Source organism: Rhinolophus hipposideros (genome assembly GCF_964194185.1).
Source record: "Rhinolophus hipposideros genome assembly, chromosome: 1".
NCBI classification, from domain to species: domain Eukaryota; kingdom Metazoa; phylum Chordata; class Mammalia; order Chiroptera; family Rhinolophidae; genus Rhinolophus; species Rhinolophus hipposideros.
In genome coordinates, this window is record NC_138047.1 from 65310697 (window position 1) to 65331961 (window position 21265).

Consider the following 21265-nt stretch of genomic DNA (forward strand, 5'->3'; position numbering starts at 1 on the left):
ATGAAGAGAGGAAAGTGTGTGTGTGTGTGTGTGTGTGTGTGTGTGTGTGTGTGTGTGTGTGTCGGGGTTGGTGAGAAGAGTGTGAGAAAACCATGAATTAGGTTTTAGATGAGTTAAAAATGAGATGTCTGCTGGACATCTAAGTGGCTGTGTGGGCAGGAAGTTGAATATCTGAGTCAGGAATCCAGGGAGACCCAAAATTCACGCTAAAATAGCTGTGTGTATTTCATCTCAAGGGCAAACGGTAGTGACATTCTCATATTTATCTTATTCTAGATCGAGAGTCTCCTTGTCATGTGAAACTCTTACGAACACAAAAAGTTGTCTATATTAGTTGTGGAGAAGAACACACAGCAGTCCTCACAAAAGTAAGGGACTGGAGTATTTGGGTTTGTTCTATGATGCTTTGGAGCTGGCTATGATACGGATGATTATCCTTGCTTAATTTCTTTTGATAGTGTTTTTTAGCATAGTGATGGTGTTTAAAAATAGTTTAGTATAAAGGACCTTAAAACATAGTGTATGTAGTAACATTGTGCTCCTTTAAAACGAGCTGTTTAAATACATTAAAAAACAACACTGTAATTATTGTTTTAAAACTATCAACCTATTTCTTTTGCTTCTAAAACAGTCACATCTAGATAGAATGAAAAATGCATTTTCATGTTGAACAAATGCTATTATAGACTCACTTTAATAAAATGCCTTAACATTTGTTAAGTACAGTTATTTAAAGTATATCTTACTTACCAAGGAGTTTGTGGAACATTTAATTTCTTATATATGAAATAATCATGCAAAGTTATCTCATTTCACCTATCTCTGTTTCTCTTTTTTAGCTTTACTTACTAACACATCGTTATACTTTTACACTATTTTCAGAATTTACAGATGGCACCATTCCTTTGAGCAGTGCTGTCTTTGTTCCATAAAGATATAGTCTTAAGTTCTTTTTTTAAATTATTTTCCCAGCTCATGAATGTTGCAAAGAAGTGATCTTGGCTAGGTATTAAGTGAGCACAGTGCTTTTGTAGGGACCCTTGTGATACGTCTTTTGTATATAGAAAGCTTTAGAGGCATGTACTCAAAACACTGCGGTACAGTGTCGTCATGTGGTGTTTGTTCCTTGTCAGAGTGGAGGTGTATTTACCTTTGGAGCTGGCTCCTGTGGGCAACTTGGACATGACTCCATGAACGATGAGGTTAATCCAAGAAGAGTTCTAGAGTTGATGGGCAGTGAAGTAACTCAGATTGCTTGTGGCAGGTGAGTGCTCCTAATATCTCTTAATACTAGAAATGGAGCTTATCTTTGTGATGACGGAGAGTGTTGTTAGACCTAACCGTCAATCTTTTAAGAAATCTTACCTGCATACATACCCTATGGTGAAAGTTTGGAGAGAGTCAGGTCTGAGCAGGGTGTGGCAAGGAAGGGTTTTAGATAAGCAGAGCAACGGGGGGACATTAGGTTTCTTTTGGGATAAAGAGGAGCAGGATGTGGGCAAGACATGAAGAAAGAAAAGTGAGAGAGCCTCAGAGTTCTTGGAAATTTTGCCTGGTCCACCCTTCTTCTTCCCTCTCTTCCAGAAGGCCAAACGCAGCAGTCCATCCAGCTCTTTCCAATGTCTTGCCATCCTCCCCATGACCTAGGATAGTATTATGGAGAGCCAGCAATTGCAAAGAGAGTCACATATAAACATGGGGGAAGCTATCTAGGGGCACACCTAGGAATTGATGTGCTCACATGTGAACATTAAAAGTCAGAGTCTGAGTGTATATCTATATTCAGTAACTATTTTTAATGTATTTTTCCCCAGACAACACACACTAGCCTTCGTGCCTTCTTCTGGACTCATCTATGCATTTGGTTGCGGAGCAAGAGGTCAATTAGGAACAGGACACACTTGTAATGTGAAGTGCCCATCTCCCGTAAAAGGTTACTGGGCCGCCCATAGTGGCCAGCTTTCCGCCAGAGCTGGTAAGAGTGATTTTCATTGGAATTTAATGATACTGTAAATGATAAAAACAATTGTTTAGAGAACATGTTTCTGTTTTTCACCTTGAGGTCTTTTAGAAGGAATGAATATGATGTATTTTCTTTCAACATCAGTCAATTATTTGAGTACAGACTTTGCATGAGGCTCTATAGTTGAGATCCTAGAGAATAAATAAAGCAGAAAACGTTATTTTGGCCCCACGGACCCTGGTGATGTTGTATATATTTTAATTATTATTGCTGCTAATAATGAAAATTGATGTTTCCTGAATGCTTAACCAAGTTCCATTACTATGCTAAATACTCAAAATAACTTTCAGAACTAGGGTTGTTGTCTTCATGCTGCTGCTAAGGAAAGTGAATAAGAAGTTAAGTAACTGGCCCAGGATCACATAGATTCTGGGGCAGGATTTAAACCCAGGTCTGCCTCATTCTAAAGCCTGTGCTCTGAATTCTTGTGCTGTGCTACTTCCCTTTGCTGTTTGCTCTTTTGGTCATAACACAACATAATTTCTTTTTATGCCATTGTTTTTTTCTCTTAAAAAATAGTTAAATAGTACAGTTCCATTTTATTGGAAATCAGAATAAATAAAATTATTTATTTATATCAGTATGAATGACCTGAAATAATAAATCCAGATGCAGAAATGGAGCTGGAAAGTCATTAAAAACAAGCGTGATTTACTAACGAATTTTTATTTTGAGACACTTGTGGCTTGATCAGGATTTCTTTTTTAACAATAAAAGTCATAAATTCCTTACTGGATTATAAGAAACTTGAAGATAGGGACTGAGTCTTTTCCTCTCTGTAAACCTAGCCTAGAGCACAGGGCCTGGCACACACTTCTCACTCAGTAAATATTTATGGAAATAATATATGAGCATCTAAAAATGTCATGAAACTTAAAATGTAAAATAAATAAGATGTTTGTTTTGGTGATGTTTGTTCTCAAAAGTGAGAGAGTGGCTTGGTGCCCTCTTCTGTCATCTGTAAACTTTTTATCCAAGCAATGTACTCATTCTAGGAATGCACGTGTTTAAGAAAAATACTGATTTTAAATAGGTGTTTTATAGGTTAATTTGAAACCACAAAATTTTGAAGTTTCATTACCACCTAACTTATGTGATCATAAATTTCTGCTCAGATGTTTGCCAAAATGATTTTATAAGGAGGTCAGTTTCAGTTTATCATGTAGATGCTGTGGTTTGAGGAACCTTCATGGCAACGGGGGAGCACAGAGGATGGCATCAGGAGTATTCCGGTTAGAAGTTTCAGCTGTGTCCTGAAGGGTATTGGGCTTTAGCCAGGTGGAGGGCTGTGAGGGAGTGGGCAGTGGTGAGGGCCGGAGCTGCACAATTCCGGGAGCACTGTTGAGATTATTCTTATGAGACACCATCCATGGAGACACAGTGTGCACCGGGGGTGGTAGAAGGAAAAGGCACGGAGACAGGAAGTAGTGTATGTTAGCAATAAAAGCAATGTGGTGGGATTAGAGCGCCCCCATGGACACAGTATGATGGGAGACAAAGCAGGGAGGAGGAAATTGAGGTCCTTACATAGCAAGCTTCCTTTTGAGGGGGCTAGGGATCACCACATGCAGATGGTGAATTATTTGTTAGGCATATGTTACCATTTATATAATAGTAGTGACCGCTTTAAATTTCAGGTCAGTGGCATGGCAGAGTTAGAGTGAAAAATAGAAACGAGGTCAGGATTAGCTGGAGCTTGAGGAGGGGGCGGAGGTAGGGTTAGAGTAGAGGATACCCTTGGATATATTCATTTTTAATTGAAGTAGAAACAGTCCTGGGAAGAGAGCCACGAGAGAAGCTTTCTTATTTCTTTGACGTAATTAAAATGGATAGAAAACCACTCTGAAGCATATTTTGGAATATTAGACGAGGGGATCAAGGAAAAACTTTAATTATTGAAAAATATACTGTTGAAAATTTTTTTGACAGATCGCTTTAAATATCATATTGTTAAGCAGATCTTCTCTGGAGGAGACCAAACTTTTGTACTTTGCTCCAAATATGAGGTAACATTTTCTTTTGACTATTATTTTGGGGGTGGAATGATGGTGAACCAATATGGAAAAATAAGTAAATAATTACACGAGAGCAATGTTACTGTTTGTTTCTACCAATTTTATCTTTTTAAAATAAGCAAACTAAACCTTGAAGTAGTTTTGCTCCCTTGAAGTGCCAGTATTTTTTCTGGTATTTTAATCATAGAGTTCTAATTTACAGTTTAAAATTATTTATTTATATCTATATCTGTTCCAAAAGATATTTAAGGAGACCTAGAGAGTTCATACTTTGGCATTTGACTTTCTATTTCTTTCCTTCCCCATGAAGTAGCAACAAATGCTAGGTGTTTGAGAACTTAGTGGATTTCTTTGATACGATTGACTATATGCTAAATATAAAAGATACTGCAATATTCAGATATCCTTTCTTATTTATAATCTACTCATAGCACCACAGTAAAATTTTCCTTATATTGTTTCCTGCATCACTCTAGTGGGTAATTCAGGAAGAATGACGTTCCAGTATCTTTCGTGGTTGAAAGGTAGAAGAGAATGTGGTCCAGGCATCTGCAACAGTGCTTTAATTCATGGCCCTCTTCCTGCACCAGGGAAATCAGGCTGAAATCAGCACCACAGATTTGTTTTGTGCTCTCCACCCTCTCCCGTGTCCTGTGCTTTTCTCCTCACCCACCCTGCTTTTATTCAACAAGCATTTAGGAAGGACCATCCATACGTGGTGCATTGATCCTTATCCTGTCAGGAGCAGGGAAGGGGTGTCGGTGACGATTCAGAATTAACTGGGAAGTAAATGAAAAACTGTGGAAACAAGGGGTCCTTTCAGTCATGGAAACCCTTCCCCATTCATCTGCTACTTTGCCATCTTTAAATATGCATTGTTCTTATCTTCTAGTCAGTAAAGCTCTGTGCTTTTGGTAGAAAAGGTTGTGGTGCAGCCTGAGCCTGCCGGTTGGATATAAAACTGACAAACAATTAGGTAGCTCCCAGGTCCACAGCCTGGAGAAGTTTCTATTTAGTGCCACCCCATCTGTCGTGGCTTGGAACTCTGGCTTCACACCTATTTTAGGCTCCAGCTTCAGGGCCTCACAGAGAAATCTGGAGGAAAGCTGAGATGATTTTGTGTTTCTTTAAGATGCCAATAAAGCGAAATAGGAAAAGCGCTGAATCTCTTCATGTTAATAATTTTTTGTCCACAAATAGTAGAGTTTGAAGTATTAATTTTCCTAGGACATTGATTTGAATATTATCCAACTTTAATTTTCTGTGCGATTCAACATAAAATTTAGTTTTCTTCCTTTTATAAATATGGTATCTAAATATGTAGTTGGATTTTAAACTTACTATAAGGGACTGGCGAAGAAAACATTGATGAGAAGGAAGTGTTAGTGAAACAGGGCAGGTTAAAGTTTGAAAACCTATTCAGAGTGGTATGCTTTAAAAATGTAAGATAACAGAAAAAAGAAACTAGAACTAGAATATTACTTAGGAAGTTCTTGCTATTTTTTAAAACACTGAAACCTCTAAACTTTTATACTTAAGTTATTAACTATAGATCTTTGTTTAGATAGCGACTGATCAAATCGTGTTTACCCTGTTATTATATCACTTGAGGAATCACCTAAAGAACCAAGAGAAAACATCTGTGTAGTAACAGGTTCCATTTTTGTAAAATGCTGACTCATTCATTAATGCCAGGCCTGAGATAGAAGAAAGGAGGGAAGGAATTATGTTCAGAAACTCCTTTGCTACATTTGATTCTAGGTTTTGGCAATTTACTGAGTGTAAACCATAGCCTCCTTTTCCTTTTATCTTGTTCCCTGGATGGGATTGAAGAGGGGAAATGTGGTTGAGAAAAGGGGTAAGGGGGAGGAGGAAGAGAGAGGGAAGGAAAGAGAGTGACAGAGTGTGTGTGTGTGTGTGTGTGTGTGTGTGTGTGTGTGTGTGTTGTGAAAGCCTGCTAGGTGACAAAATCCTCTTTTTCCTAGAACAATTATTCTCAGCCTTGGTTGCCATTGAAATCACCTGGGGGTCTTAAAAACACGATACCCCTAGAGGTTCTGATTTAAATTGGTCTACAGTGTGACCTGGCCTCCAGGATTTGTGAAAGGTCTGGTGATCCAAAGTGTGGCACACGTAGAGAAACACTGTCCTAGACCATTTTTTTTTTTCTTTTTGGCCTGTATGTAATAGAAGGCACGAAAAGTTGATGCTTTTTCTTAAGTCTTTAGGTGATTATGAAATTGTACTTCATCCAAGGGATATATGATTTATTGGACATGGAGTAAAGAATGAGAAAATAGTTCTGTGTCTATATTTTATTATAAGTATGTATGAGAGTCTATGGTCATCTGCCCCTTTAATAAGGAAAGTAATTAAAATTTCTATAACAATAGTTTTAAAACCAGAGTGGAGAGGCAGTCCTGTTTGTACGTGCCCTAGTGTCTACTCTGTGTTACAATTTTTCTGTGTGTAATTCAACAGACTTTTGCCCTCTCCGTAGATGTCTGTGGCCATTTTAGTCAAATAATGATCAAGAACCAGATGATCAAAAACTTTGGCAGGCATCTCTGATTTGTTACATGCCCTTCTTTTTTCTTTATAATGACATCTTAACTCATAACTATAGGAAAAAACCAAGAAAATTTACTTTAAAAGTTGTGTTTTTATGTGTAGGTACAAAGGAGAAAAAATGATCATCTTATGAATTGATGGATGAATGCTTTAATATTACTTTTTTCCTCTTTTCTGGTGACCAATATAAAGCACTTTCAACTTTTTCTTAGTTCTAGATCAAGAATATTGAAAGGAAAAATTTTAGAAAAGGAAAGTGTTTATATTGTTTTTAACATCTCACTGAATAAAGGGTGTACAGTGCTGGAGGAATTTTCAAGGCCATTATTGACATGTCCTTTTTGCCCCCTTTCTTATGTATTTATAGTTATATATACTTGGAGCAAGAAATTAGAGGCATTAAGTTTTTGTAGTTTATTTGCAATATAGACTATAACTGAACTTGTTTATAATACATTTTTTTGGAGTTCAGAGAACGGTTACGGCAAATGATTAATACCTTAAAAACTTGGATGTTATGGTGATTCAATGCAGAGGGAAAGGAATTCCGGACGAGTGGTTTTGGGTTGGTTTCTCTGGGAGACAGACTCTGAGACAGATTTATGTTCAGGATGTTTCTAGGGGAGTGTGCTGTAGAATAACATCCACTTAGAGATGAAGGAGGCAGGATTGTGCAGAAGGAGAAGTTGAACTTCTTTTAGTCAGTGTAACAGAGTCCTCAGCCAATCCATAGGGAGCTCTGAGGTTGGGATGTCCCTTCAGCCAGTCCTGAGTTGAGACAAAGGGGGCTGGGCCTTTGTACCACACCTCTCCCTGACATTGGATGTGAAAAGAGTGAAGCAATTTCTGGAGAGCAGCCCAGCTGGTTGCTGTTAGGAGCTTACACTCTTAGCAGTGCCTCATGAAGGGTGGAGGGCATCTAAGCAGTGCATCCCAGCTCCTGTAGTAAGTGCAACACGAAATGGAGACTATGTCAGGAAAGGAGAAAAGACCCGTCCTACGTAATTTCTCTTTTTTACTGTTATATTTAATCCTCCAGAATTATTCTCCTGCTGTTGACTTCAGGACTGTGAACCAAGCACATTATACCAGTTTAATAAATGATGAAACCCTAGCAGTTTGGAGACAAAAACTCTCAGAACACAACAACGCAAATACAATCAAGTATGTGACTGCTTGTTTGCATTTCATTTTTTCCAAAGTTTATTGGAATCTTCTAGCTTAGTGACTTTCCCTACTTCCGTATTGAGGTTGTGAATATAAATGGTGTTTTACATTTTAGGGAATCAATTTTTTGCACATATTTATTCAGGATTTGGTGTCCTAAGTAACATAATACGTTGCTCCCCCATTCTCTCAGAGAGTGTATTCTTCAGCCTGCCTTGTTCAGGTCTTAGCAATCCTGATGAGGGCCTGAGTTGGCCTTTTTGCTAAGAAAACTCAGTGTTGTTATTGTTTGGCCTCTAGAGTTTATTTGTTTGTTTCTTTTTTATTAAATTTATTGGGGTGACATTGGTTAGTAAAATTATATAGGTTTCAATTCTGTACAATTCTGTAATACATCGTCTGTATATTACATTGTGTGTTCACCACCCAGAGTCAATTCTTCTATCACCATATGTTTGACCCCCTTTACCTTCTTTTACCTCCCCCTCTCTTTTCCCCTCTGATAACCACTAAACTATTATTGTCTATGTCTATGAGTTTTTGTGTCTTGTTCATTTGTTGCCTTCAGTTTTACATCCTACATATGATTGAAATCATATAGTTCATGGCTTTTTCTGTCTGACTTATTCGCTGAGCATGATAGTTTCAAGATCCATCCATGTTGTCGCAAATCGCAGTATTTCATCTTTCCTTATGGCCGAATAATATTCCATTGTATATATGTACCACATCTTCTTTATCCAGCATCTATCGAAACACTTTGTTTGTTTCTATATCTTGGCCATCGTGAATAATGCAGCAATGAACTCAGAGGTACATATATCTTTATGGAAAAATGTGTTCATTATTTTTGGGATAGATACCCAGAAGAGGGATTGCTGGGTTGTATGGTAATTTTATTCTTAATTTTTTGAGGAACCTCCGTACTGTTTTCCATAGTGGCTGTACCAATTTACATTTCCACCAGCAGTGAATGAGGGTTCCTTTTTTTCCACAGCCTCTCCAACACTTGTTATTATTTGTCTTGTTGATGATAGCCATTCTCATAGGTGTGAGGTGGTATCTCACTGTTGTTTTCATTTGCATTTGCCCCGGGGATGAACCCCACTTGGTTGTGATGAATAATCTTTTTAATGCATTGTTGTGTTCGATTTGCTAGAATTTTGTTCAGGATTTTTGCATCTGTATTCATCAGAGATATTGATCTGTAGTTTTCATTTTTTTGTGTTGTCCTTACCAGGTTTTGGTATCAGGGTAATGTTGGTCTCATAAAATGAGTTAGGGAGTACTGACTCTTCTTCAATTTTTTGGAAGAGTTTAAGCAGGATTGGTGTTAGATCCTCTTTGAAGGTTTGGTACTATTCACTAGTGAAGCCATCTAGTCCCAGATTTTTGCTTTTGGGAAGGTTTGATTCAATTTTGTTACTGGTGATCAGTATGTTTAGCTTTTCCAGTTCTTCATGGTTCAGCCTTGGGAGGCTGTATGTTTCTAAGAACTTGTCCATTTCTTCTAGGTTATTGAATTTGGTGGCATATAGTTCTTCATAGTATTCTTGGATGATCCTTTGTATTTCTGTGGTGTCCGTGATAACTTCCTCTTTTTCATTTCTGATTTTGTTAATTAGTGTCTTCTCTCTTTTTATCTTAGTGAGTCTAGCCAAGGGTCTGTCAATTTTGTTAATCTTTTCAAAGAACCAGCTCTTTGTCACATTAATTTTTTCTATTGTCTTTTTGTTCTCTATTTCATTTAGTTCTGCTCTGGTTTTTGTTATTTCCTTTCTTCTGCTGACCTTGGGTTTCACTTGTTCTTCTTTTTCTAGTTCTTTAAGGTGTAACATGAGGTTATTTATTTGGGATTTTTCTTGTTTCTTGAGATAGGCCTGTAATGATATAAATTTCCCTCTTAAAACTGCTTTCGTGGCATCCCAAAAATTTTGGTAGGATGTATGTTCATTGTCATTTGTTTCTATGTATCTTTTGATCTCTCCTCTAATTTCTTCTTTGACCCAGTCGTTCTTTAAAAGTATGTTGTTTAATGTGTTTTTTCCTGCTTTCTTTTTGCAGTTGATATCCAATTTCAAAGCTTTGTGATCAGAGAATATGCTTGGTATGATTTCAATCTTCTTAAATTTGCTGAGGCTGCTTTTATGTCCCAATATATGGTCTATCCTTGAGAATGTTCTATGTACACTAGAAAAGAATGTATAGTCTGATGTTTTAGGATGAAGTGCTCTATATATGTCAATTATGTCCATTTCATCTAATGTGTCATTTAGGGCTGCTATTTCGTTATTTATCTTCTGTTTGGATGATCTATCCATAGCTGTCAATGATGTATTTAAGTCCCCTAGTATAATTGTGTTTTGGTCAATTTCTCCCTTTAGTTCTGTTAGTAGTTGGTTGGTATATTTTGGTGCTCCCTGATTGGGGGCATAAATATTGATGACTGATATGTCTTCTTGTTGTATAGTCCCCTTTACCATTATGGAATGTCCATCTTTGTCTCTTGTTATCTTTTTCACCCTGAAGTCTGTTTCATCTGATATCATTATGGCTACACCTGATTTTCTGTGGGTACCATTTGCTTGGAGTGTCAATTTCCACCCTTTCATTTTGAGTCTATGCTTGTCCTTGTAGCTGAGATGTGTCTCTTGGAGACAGCATATGGTTGGGTTTAGTTTTTTGATCCAATCTGCTACTCTGTGCCTTTTTATTGGTGAGTTCAGTCCATTTACATTTATGGTGATTACTGATATGTGAGGATTTCCTGTCATTCTATCTTTAGTTTTCTGGTAAGGCTGTGCCTCCATTGTTTCTTTGCCTTTTTGTTGTTGTCTATTATTTCTGTGTGGTGGTATTTTATGATGTTTCCCTCTGTTTCTTCTTTTATTACAGTATGTATTTCAGTTCTGGATATTTTTTTTTGAATGGTTACACTTAAGTTTATGTAAAAGAAAGTTTGATATTTAGAGCATTCCATTTTCTTCAGCATGCTTACTTCCTCCATTCCCATATTCCGGTTCAGGCCTTTACTCTCCCCCTTTTTATGTTTTGGTTGCCACAAATTGTCCTTGTTGATGGTGGTCGAATAGCCTCCTTTAGTATTTCTTGTAGTGCAGGTCGTGTATTAGAAAATTTCCTCAGCTTCTGTATGTCTGGAAAGGTCTTTATTCCTCCTTCAAATCTAAAGGATATCTTTGCTAGATATATTATTCTTGGCTCATAATTTCTTTCTTTGAATAGTTTGAATATTTGGTTCCACTCCCTCCTGGCTTGTAGAGTTTCTGCTGAAAAATCTGATGATAATCTAATGGGCTTTCCTTTGTAGGTTACTGTCTTCTTTTTTCTGGCTGCCTTGAGAATTCTTTCTTTGTCGTTGATTTTAGACAGCTTCAATACAATGTGCCTTGGAGAAGGCCTGTTGGGATTGAGGTAATTAGGTGTTCTATTTGCTTCTTGGATTCGAGGATCCAGTTCTGTCCACAAGTTTGGGAAATTCTCATCAACAATTTGTTTGAATATATTCTCTGTTCCCTTCTCTCTTTCTTCTGCTTCTGGTATGCCCATTATTCTTACATTGCTCTTTCTGATAGAGTCAGAAAGTTCTTGTAGAGTTCTTTCATTTCTTTTAAGTCTCAAGTCTCTTTCTTCTTCTATCTGTGTAATTTCCAGGTTTCTATCTTCGATGTCACTGATTCTTTCCTCCATCTGGTCAACTCTACTACCTAAACTGGTTATTTCATTCTTAATTTCTTCTATTGAGTTCTTAATCTCCAGAAATTCTATTTGGTTCTTTTTTAAAATTTCAGTCTCTTTCGTAAAATGCTCATGTTGTTCTTTGATTGTGTTTCTGAGTTCTTTAAACTGCCTTTCTGTGTTTTCTTGCATCTCATTGAGTTTTTTCAGAACTGCAATCTTGAATTCTCTGTCATTTAAGTCACATATTTCCATACCTTTAAGTTCCTTTTCTGGAGACTTTTCACTTGCTTTCTGAGCTGTCTTGTTGCCTTGGTTATTCATGGCAATTTCTGATTTATTATTTCTCTTCCTGGACATCTACAGGAGTGGCTTCTGCAACAGGTTGATAGGAAGAGGTCTTTCTTTTGTTTTCCAATACTTGTTGGTAGAATGTTTTATTTTCTTTCCGACTGCAGCCTTTTATTTCTCTCTCACACGGTAGTGCTATGTTTTCTCTGCACTATTCCAGCTTCTCACACAATGGGGGGATTCCCTGGGAGACGGGCTTCCCTTCTGTTAATAGTTCACCTGTGTCACAGTGTGCAGTGTCTCTGTTGGTATGCAGAGAGCTTTTGAAGTTCCAAAGCTCTTCCTGCTTTCAGAGCCTGTATGTTTCAGCAGTTCTGTTTACTCCTGCAGGGATCCACCCAGATAGGTGGGGCCAGGGGCGGGGTGAGTTGTGAGCGGTGGCCCAGAGCAATGGCGGCGACCACCACCACAGCCAGTGCCCTTCCACAGCTCCCTCCCCTTTGCCAGAACTAGTTGGGCTGCAAATCTGTGTCTGCGGTCCACAGTTCTTAGAACAGCAAATATTCTGTTCGTTTGATCTGACACTGCTACTTTATCGCTTCTAGGACCGGGCAGTTGGGGGTGGGGCACACTCTGGGAGGGTAGGGAGGTTTTGGCTAGTCTCAGTGCCTAAAGCTTCCATTCTCTGCTTGGCAGTGAGGGCTTAAACCACTGTTTTCAGCCTTCTTTCCTCAGTCTTTGCTCCGAGGTCTCTGCCGTGAGCGTTGGGTTCAGCCGTGTTATATGCTGCCCCCTCATCCCTGTGGGCCGTAAGCGGAGCCCTAGCAGTCCGAGTTCTTCCCTCTCCCGCAGCTGCGGTAGTTCCGGGATGCAGCAAGCTCGGAGCACTGAGCTAGGTCTGTGTCTTGCGCCCCTGGCTCGCGATTCACCCACCTTGAGGTGAATTCAGTAGTGGGCCTATTCGTCTTGCCTGTCTGCTGTGCAGGGAGTCCTTTGTGGAGTTATTGTTGTTTGATTAGTTGTAAATTCCAGGGGAGCTTTACAGAGGCTCACCTCACGCCACCATTTTGATCTGAATTCAATCTCCTCTTTCACTTATGATTTTGTTTCTTTGTGTCTTTTCTCTGTCTCATTTTTTAGTGAGTCTGGCCATGGGTTTGTCAATTTTATTAATCTTTTCAAAGGACCATTTTTGTATTGCATTAATTTTTTCTATTGTCTTTTTGTTCTGTATTTCATTTAATTCTGCTCTAATTTTTATTGTTTCCTTCTTTCTGCTGACTTTGGGTTTCATTTGTTGTTCTATTTGTAGTTCTTTAAGATGTAATGTTATATTTTTTATTTGGGATTTTTCTTGTTTCTTGAGATATGCCTACAGTGATATAAATTTCCCTCTTATTACTGCTTTCATAGCATCCCAATAATTTTGATATGTAGTATTTTCATTCTAATTTGTTTTCATGTATTTTTTTTAACTCTTCTTTTATTTCTTGTTTTAACCAGTCATTTTTTAGTAGCATGTTGTTTAATCTCCACATATTTGTGGTTTTTCCCGCTTTCTTTTTGCAGTTGATCTCCATTTCAAAGCATGTGGTCAGAGAATATTCTTGGTATGATTTCAGTCTTCTTAAATTTGTTGATGCTAGTTTTGTGTCCCAACATATGATCTTTGCTTGAGAATGTTCTATGTGCACTAGAAAAGAATGTATAGTCTGGTGTTCTGGCATGAAAGACTGTAAATGTCAATTGTGTTTATTAGGTCTAATGTGTCATTTAAGGCTAATAGTTCCTTATTGATTTTCTGTTTGGATGATCTATCCATACCTGTCAGTGGGGTATTTAGGTCTCCTACTATAATTGTGTTTTTGTCAGTTTCTCCCTTTAGTACTGTTAGTAGTTGCTTTATATACTTTGGTGCTCTCTGATTGGGAGCATATATATTGGTAAGTGTTATGTCTTCTCGATATATTGTCCCCTTTTTTCATTATGAAATGTCCATCTTTATCTCTTGTTGCCTTTTTAATCTTGAAGTCTATTTTGTCAGATACAAATATGGCTATATCTGCTTTTCTCTGGATGTCAGTTGCTTGGAATGTAGTTTTCCATCCTTTCACTTTGAATCTATATTTGTCCTTGTAACTGAGATGTGTTTCTTGAAGGCAGCATATGGTTGGGCTTTGTTTTTTGATACAGTCTGCTATTCTGTGACTTTTTATTGATGACTTCAGTCCATTTTCATTTACGATGATTGTTGATATAAGATATGTAAGGATTTCCTGTAGTCATTTTATCTTTTGTTTTCTGGTAGTTCAGTGTCTCCATTGTTTCTTTGCCTTCGTGTTTCTGTCTGTTATTTTCGTTTGGTAGTATTCTATGATTTTTTTCTCTCTTCCCTCTTTTTTTATGTTATGTGTTTCAGTTTCAGATTTTTTTTTTTGAGTGGTTACTATTAAGTTTATGTAAAATAAAGTTTCATAATACAGTAGTCCTTTTTTTTCCAGCATGCATCTTTTCTCCAAGAGTTTCTTCAAATGCGTGTCCTAGAGCATCTGAACTTTGAGACAGCTGTTATCTTACCTAATCTGAATAATTTCTAGCATTTTCACATTCAAAATGATTAGCTAAAATGGTAATTCACTGTCAAGTAGAGAAAAAATACATAGTAAAAAGGATTGAGGCCTTTTATCAAGTTTATTTTATTCTTAAAGGAGAATTTTTTTTCCTGTACATTTTTAAACATTTTCATTGGCTTTCCTCAATAGCATCTGTTTTTCTGCAGAGATTCTCATTCTTGGGAATGAATGACCCACACTCTGTGTACTAAGTGGTGGTCATTCCAAGAAATGTATAAAATACATCTGCTTTATGACATAGATTGTAGTGGGGTAAATGACCAGGTCCTGAACTTTAGGGCATACCGGGGAATCATTGAGACTTCTCTAGAGCAGTTCATGGCTATCCTCAGAATTCCTCTAACTTTAGGTGTCTGCCAAGGAGTTTAGGCTAGCAGGTGGCATGTTGGAGGGGTGGAAGGAGGTAGACTTACTTTGCTGGGACTGTCATACTGTGCTAGTTCTCAGTTTTCTTATTTATAAAATGAAGGGATGGAAGAAATGATTTCTAAAGATACTTCCTGACCAGATTCTGTGATTAACAGAAGTTATTGCAGCACCTTCGTGAACCAAGTATTTGTTTAATTCCTTCCCTGTTCCTCATGCTGAATAAGAGAGTCCTGGGCTCCTGGCGTGCAGTTTCATTCTGGGTCCTTAGAAACTAGCTGTTTTCTAAGAACCTGTATAATCTAGGTACTAGGAATAAATATTCATTTCACTTCTTTTCAGTTTCTTTCTCAGATGGGCAACAAAATAGAAGGAAGTGGTTGTTCAGTTATTAATTTGCAAAGATAATTTCTTTGGGAGATAACAGCTTCTCTGTTTTGTTTTTATTTTGTGTTTATGTTTGGAGGTGGAGTGGGGATTGTCTTAGATGGTTGATTGTATAAGAATGTTCAAGATCATTACCAGTTGCAAGTGTTTTTCTTTTGGTAGTTTTGATACTCTATTTTATCATGACTTATGGAAAATGTAAGTTCTTGCTTTTTTTGAGATGTGACACAATGTGTGTTTTTTAAAGCAAATGTATATTTTCCAAGGCTTCCCCTGGGTAAGAGAGCTGTTATTAATGCATCCCTAGAATAATAGAGAGGTAATCTTTTGCTGATGCTTAAATAATCATTTATTTGTAATTGTTAAAGGCTTCTCTCCCTTTTTTTCTCTGAACAGTGCTGTTGTTCAAATATTATCTTCTGCAGCCTGTTGGAATGGAAGTTTTCTTGAAAAAAAGTAAGTGACTTAGAGTCTTAAAAAACACACACACGTGATGCAGATACTTACTCAGCAAAGGCCGTGAAAGACTTCTGTTCTCTTTGATGGTGGTTGGCCTTAATTCAGTGGATAAGCTGATTTGTGCAGAATTGGAATGCCTAATAATGATGAATGAGAGGACATCAGGAAGGGCGATGCTGATTCATGCCTGGTTGGCAGGGAAGCAAATTACCAAAAAGAGACTGTATCTCAGAAAGAGTTCGTATAATCAAAAGTAAGGTTTTTTAAGGTATTCTAAAATGTTATTACCTCCACCGTGTGTACAGTATTTATTATTGAGTTTTTCATTCTTTAAATAATCTCCTTGGTTTCTTTGGTTTGTTTTCCCATAGGTTTTTCTTTTCTCAAAAAGAGTGAGCTTAGGGGGAAGGTCCAAGGAGACTTCAGGGCTTCTTGGCCTCAGGTCCAGCCCAGCTCACCAAGAAATTACATTTGGGTTGAACTCCCCAGGTAGTAAATAGAGTGTTTTCTGACTTGGCTTTATCCCTTCTGCAAATATCCCCCTCAGGAACCTCATACCGCAGAAGGGCCTTGTCGTGGGGTTTGCTCTTCGGTGGTCCTAAGTCCTCACCATCTCTCAGTCCTTTGCTGCCAGTGACCAGGCTAATGAAATCCCAAGAAGACTTACACTTCAGTTCTGTGTGTGAATACCACTCCTCCATCCTCCATTATGTCTAACTGTGTTGAAAGAGGTCACTTCAGAAACTTGCTTCAGTTACAGTTAGATTGCTAAGTCATTTACTCATCATTAGGGCAGCTGGAATGAGATCATCCGATTCATTTCGGACTCAATACTTAGCCTTTTCCGACAGGGGAACGTATTCTGGGCTGTGCTGATGCTGGTGTTTTAGAACAGTCTTTCCCAATCAGTTTGGTTTTGCTTTCAGGGGACATTTGGCAATGTCTAGTGCCATTATTGGTTGTTACAGTGAGGGAGGGTGTACGACTGGTATTGAGTAGGCAGAGGCCAGGGATGCCTCATAATCCCACCCACCCAGCAAAGGATTAATTATCCTTCCTCAAAAAGCAGTAGGGCCAAGGCTGAGAAACTTTGTTCTAGAAGGACAGCTTTTATGAAGGCTGGGAATGGCTCTTGGCCAGGAGTGTTAGGTTATCCCTCCTTAGCATCATGGATTCTGTAGTTGTGAGGGAAGCTTTTTTTTTTGAACTGACCACGGTGCTATTTGAGGAGTCTTCCTCCTCCAGCATCACGGGAAACCAATTAAGACCAGCATAAATACATGCAGAGGAAATCTTTTGTTTTTCGTTTTTCTTTTTTCCTTTTTGTATTTTTTTTTTTTTCTTAACAGCATAGCAAAATTACATCTAAGCATATGGAAGGTTACATATGGGACACCAGAATCAATTAAAAAAAAACAAAACGTTTTTATTGGGGAATATAGGGGAACAGGGTGTTTTTCCACGACCCATCAGCTCCAAGTCAAGTCGTTGTTTTCAATCTAGTTGTGGAGGGCGCAGCTCACTGGCCCATGTGGGAATCAAACTGGCGACGTTGGTGTTATGAGCACTGCGCTCCAACCAACTGAGCCAACTGCTGCCCCAGAATCAATTTTTGTATTTTGGGCAGATTTATTTTTAGAAGAACAATTATTTTAGAAGAAAAAATAATCAACAAAGCCCAAGCATTGTGATTTTTAAAAGAAATGTTAGAAACTCTACTTTGTTTTTCTAAATTTTAACATTACTGTCAGAGGGCATTAAGACTATCTGAATATGTCCATTATTCATAAACAGAAGCCTATTTTGCAAACAGATAGTTCTTTTGTAATTAATAGATGGGGTATATTTAAGAGTGGAAATTTAAAGCAGATATTTTCTAAGTCTCTAAAAGGCCTAAGACTTTATGTAAGGTTGGAAAAATGATTAGTTACTAGGAAGTTAAAAACAATAGCAGTTAAATTAATCCTTGGGTGAATTTAATTGTATCCCTTTTGTTAACTGAGAAAGACATTAACTTTGCATTTGTTGTAGATCTGATTTAAAAAATACTTTGTTAAGAAAACCTTTAAACAGAGCTTTAAATCTCCCATTTGTTGATGAGTGGTCCTGTTTGCACTGGGGATGCTTTTCGCATCTGAGCATAGTATCCACATCTAGTTCAGTGTAACACAATTACACATAAAGGCAAAAACACAAGAATAAATAAATCAAGGAAATAATACTGCTTAGAAACTTCAAGATGGCCTCAAATTGTAATGATGATCCTTGTACTTTGACTCGAAGGAAAAAAAGACTTGAAAATTTTAAGAATATGTTGAAAAAGGGATTCCAGAGAGGCTTATTCTGTCAGATTTTCCCTAATGAGTAGTAATTTTGTACATATTATCTACTAGGTGAAATTTAAATCTGATCAGTATGGACAAGCTGTTTTGTTTACCTGTTCATAATTCCTATCAGAGTGTTTGTTTTTCTTTCATTACGACTTCTTTTGTTTTTTGTTTGTTTAGAATTGATGAACATTTTAAAACAAGCCCCCGAGTCCCTGGGATTGACCTGAACTCAACCAGAGTGTTATTTGAGAAGTTAATGAACTCTCAGCATTCCGTGATTCTAGAACAGGTATGTGCTTTACATTGACAAAGTACATGTTGAAAAAAGCATTTTTTCCCGTTGCAATAGTTCAACTTTCAAGAGAAAAAAAAAAAGGAAAGGCAAGTCTTGTATAAACCTTAACTCAGTAAAATGTTCACTTTGGGAATTTGACCTACCTTTAGCTTTCTTTTTGTCCTAAACTTTCTTCGGAAATGCCCCTCCAGAGTGTAAGGTCTGCACGGGCAGGGAGGGATCTTTGGCTTTTCTTTTCTCTGATGTATTCTGAGCGCCTAGACCAGTGCCTGGCTCATAGGAGGTCCTCAGTGCATACTGAATGAATGAGAGCTGAGAGTCTATCAAATAGCGTATCAGAGATAAAGTAACTAGATCTCATGTATGTTTGAATTGCTCAATACTCTTTTCTCTTATGCAGATCTTAAACAGCTTTGAAAGTTGCCTGATTCCTCAGTTGTCAAGTTCACCACCAGATGTTGAAGCTATGAGAATCTATTTAATACTACCTGAGTTTCCCCTGCTCCAGGATTCCAAGTATTACATAACGCTGACTATTCCCCTGGCTATGGCCATTCTGCGGCTGGATACAAACCCTAGCAAAGTATTAGGTGAATTTGCTCAACTTCATACCAGTGGTTTTGTGCTTTTTATTTTATTGTTGTGACCACTGGCTCTTGGCAGATTGAGATCCAAGAATCTATTTGTTGCCATTTAATATCCTTAACATTTAAACCTTTCTTTCTTTGCTGTTAATTTCTAACTGGCCATATTTGCAGTTTGAACAAATCGAACCATAATTTCAATTTCTTGAAATCATTCACTCCAGACTAATCTTGACTTTTAAATATTCACAAAGTTAGATTATCCAACTTTAAACTATTTTTTTCTTCTCCGACACTTGCTAGTAAATAGTGCCTTAAACATTAATGTCCATCAACTGGCTTTTCCTCCTATACCTTATGAAGGGGGTGGGAGTGAAATGAACAGTTTTGGTGATACACAGGTCTCTAAAAAAAGAGAGGAAGGAAATGACCAGGTGGAGCCTTACCAAATGTTTGTTTTGTTTTTCTTTTTTAGGACAGTTGAGTCCACACTGATTTTTGCAGGCCACGGACACTTTGCTGAGATAAGAACCTTCCGTTCCTCAGTGAATTGGAGAGTGTCTCTCATGGGAGTAGCGCCTGAGATGTTTTTATTAATCAAGTGCAGAAAGTCTGTCACCTGGCTTATTCCTTTTTTTTTTCCTGGTAAATTTTTTTCAGGTGTTCACTGCAGCTCAGTAACTTCTGCATTGCATATGGACTAGGATGTTTCTTGAGTGAGGTCTCCCCATGAGTAAAGAGACTTGTGTTCCTAAGGATGGAATACTGGCTTATGTTGCTTCCACCTTTGCAGAGGACATAGAGACAGAAATAATAATGAAAGCACTAGTAATATGTTAGCCCTTAATTATTCTTTTAAGATCAAAAGCTTTTTGGGACATATTTTCTCAGGTGTTTTAATAGACTGTGAGGTAGAGAGCTGGCAATCTGTGAAGGAATATAGTACCTGACTTTCAAGTTTTGGGTTTTTTACTTTAATTTTTCCAGGTAGGATGGCACAAAGAGATCACACTTAATTTGTTTTTAACTTCCAGTTACAGAAATTTAAACTTAAGAGAGCACTCTAATGTAGAGAGAACACTATGGGTACACATCACACACATTCACGATTATCAATATTTTGCCCTTTTTGTTTATTCCCCCTACACCCACTGTTTTATTTTTGCTGGGAGATTTTTTAAAAAAATCTCAGACATCATATTATTTTATCTTTTCAATATTCAGTATGGCTGAATTTATTTCTGACAAAGTCAGTGGTATAATTTTCTTGTCGGGTTTGAGAAAGCGTTGTTTGGTGAGAAGCAGAAATGGTAGTTTTTCAACTAATCAGGCCCCTTGGGGTGTGTGGTCATTTGCATCCCTGATACAGGATTTAGGTGTGGTGGCTGAGAAGAGGGCTGAAAGGACTAAGATACATGAATGCTCCTGCACAAAATATGTGTCTTAGCATCTTGTCGAAATGTACCCTTGGAATTGAACATGTAGATTAGTCTTCTGAATGAGTCTTTGAGGAAAAAAATCAGATCAGCTTTACAAAAAAAGCCCCATGGATTCGTGTACAGCTGCTGCTCTCTCCAGAAATGCTTTAATGTGTTCTTTTCAAAGTCAATTTTGGGAAACTGTATTTTAGACAAATGTTCATGTTCTAGCTGGAGCTGTTTTTAGCTAGTAGGCAGAAGACATAAATACCTGATCAAGATTATATGTTGAAGTATGTCTTTTCTTTCTTTCTAAAGATAATTGGTGGTCTCAGGTATGCCCGAAATATTTCATGAAGCTGGTAAACCTCTATAAAGGTGCAGTTGTTTATCTACTGAGAGGAAGAAAGACATTCTTAATTCCTGTGCTGTTTAACAATTACATTACAGCAGCTCTTAAGCTCTTGGAGAAATTATATAAGGTGAGCAAAGAGCGGAGCCAGTAGGGAGAGGGGTGACTAGATGGGAGGGTCAGATGTCCTGCTGAGTGTTCTATGGGAAGACGTTTTCCAGTTGTCTGGATTTTTAGTTGTCCTTATTTTGCTCTTCATCAGGTAAATCTTAAAGTGAAGCATGTGGAATATGATACATTTTACATTCCTGAGATTTCCAGTCTTGTGGACATTCAGGAAGACTACCTCATGTGGTTCTTGCATCAAGCAGGCATGGTAAGAATTCATGTAAAGCATATCTTACTTCTTTAGTCTTTTCTCAGAGTACAAATAAAGATAAAAAAAAAACACCACTCTGAGCCCTATCATTTGTCTTTGACTGCTGTTAGTGTCACACCTCGGTTTTATCCACTGGCTTATGCCTTCTTGAAACTTTGAAGTGCTTTGAGTTATCATAAATGGGCATGAGGAGTCATAAGTGGGTAGTCACACAGAATGGTATAAATTTTAATTAGTTGTTAACATTAAAAAAAAATCAAGGTATCTAAAGTAGTCACACTCATAGAAACAGAAAGTAG

General features: G+C 37.6%; 1 protein-coding gene across 4 annotated transcripts in view; it reads left to right on the top strand.

Annotated features, from left to right (window-relative positions):
- HERC3 (HECT and RLD domain containing E3 ubiquitin protein ligase 3) overlaps positions 1 to 21265 on the top strand; it is a 98310-nt gene that overhangs the window by 39948 nt on the left and 37097 nt on the right. For 3 of the 4 annotated variants that reach the window (XM_081037944.1, XM_081037946.1, XM_081037945.1), the window contains 10 exons: positions 277 to 368; positions 1134 to 1264; positions 1815 to 1975; positions 3953 to 4029; positions 7649 to 7773; positions 15546 to 15605; positions 18116 to 18227; positions 18634 to 18823; positions 20554 to 20717; positions 20850 to 20963. In XM_081037944.1, coding sequence (XP_080894070.1) covers positions 277 to 368; positions 1134 to 1264; positions 1815 to 1975; positions 3953 to 4029; positions 7649 to 7773; positions 15546 to 15605; positions 18116 to 18227; positions 18634 to 18823; positions 20554 to 20717; positions 20850 to 20963 — 1226 coding nt within the window. Of the gene's footprint in view, positions 1 to 276; positions 369 to 1133; positions 1265 to 1814; positions 1976 to 3952; positions 4030 to 7648; positions 7774 to 15545; positions 15606 to 18115; positions 18228 to 18633; positions 18824 to 19292; positions 19463 to 20553; positions 20718 to 20849; positions 20964 to 21265 lie in introns of those variants that run through there. The other variant, XM_081037947.1, reaches the window with a different exon arrangement.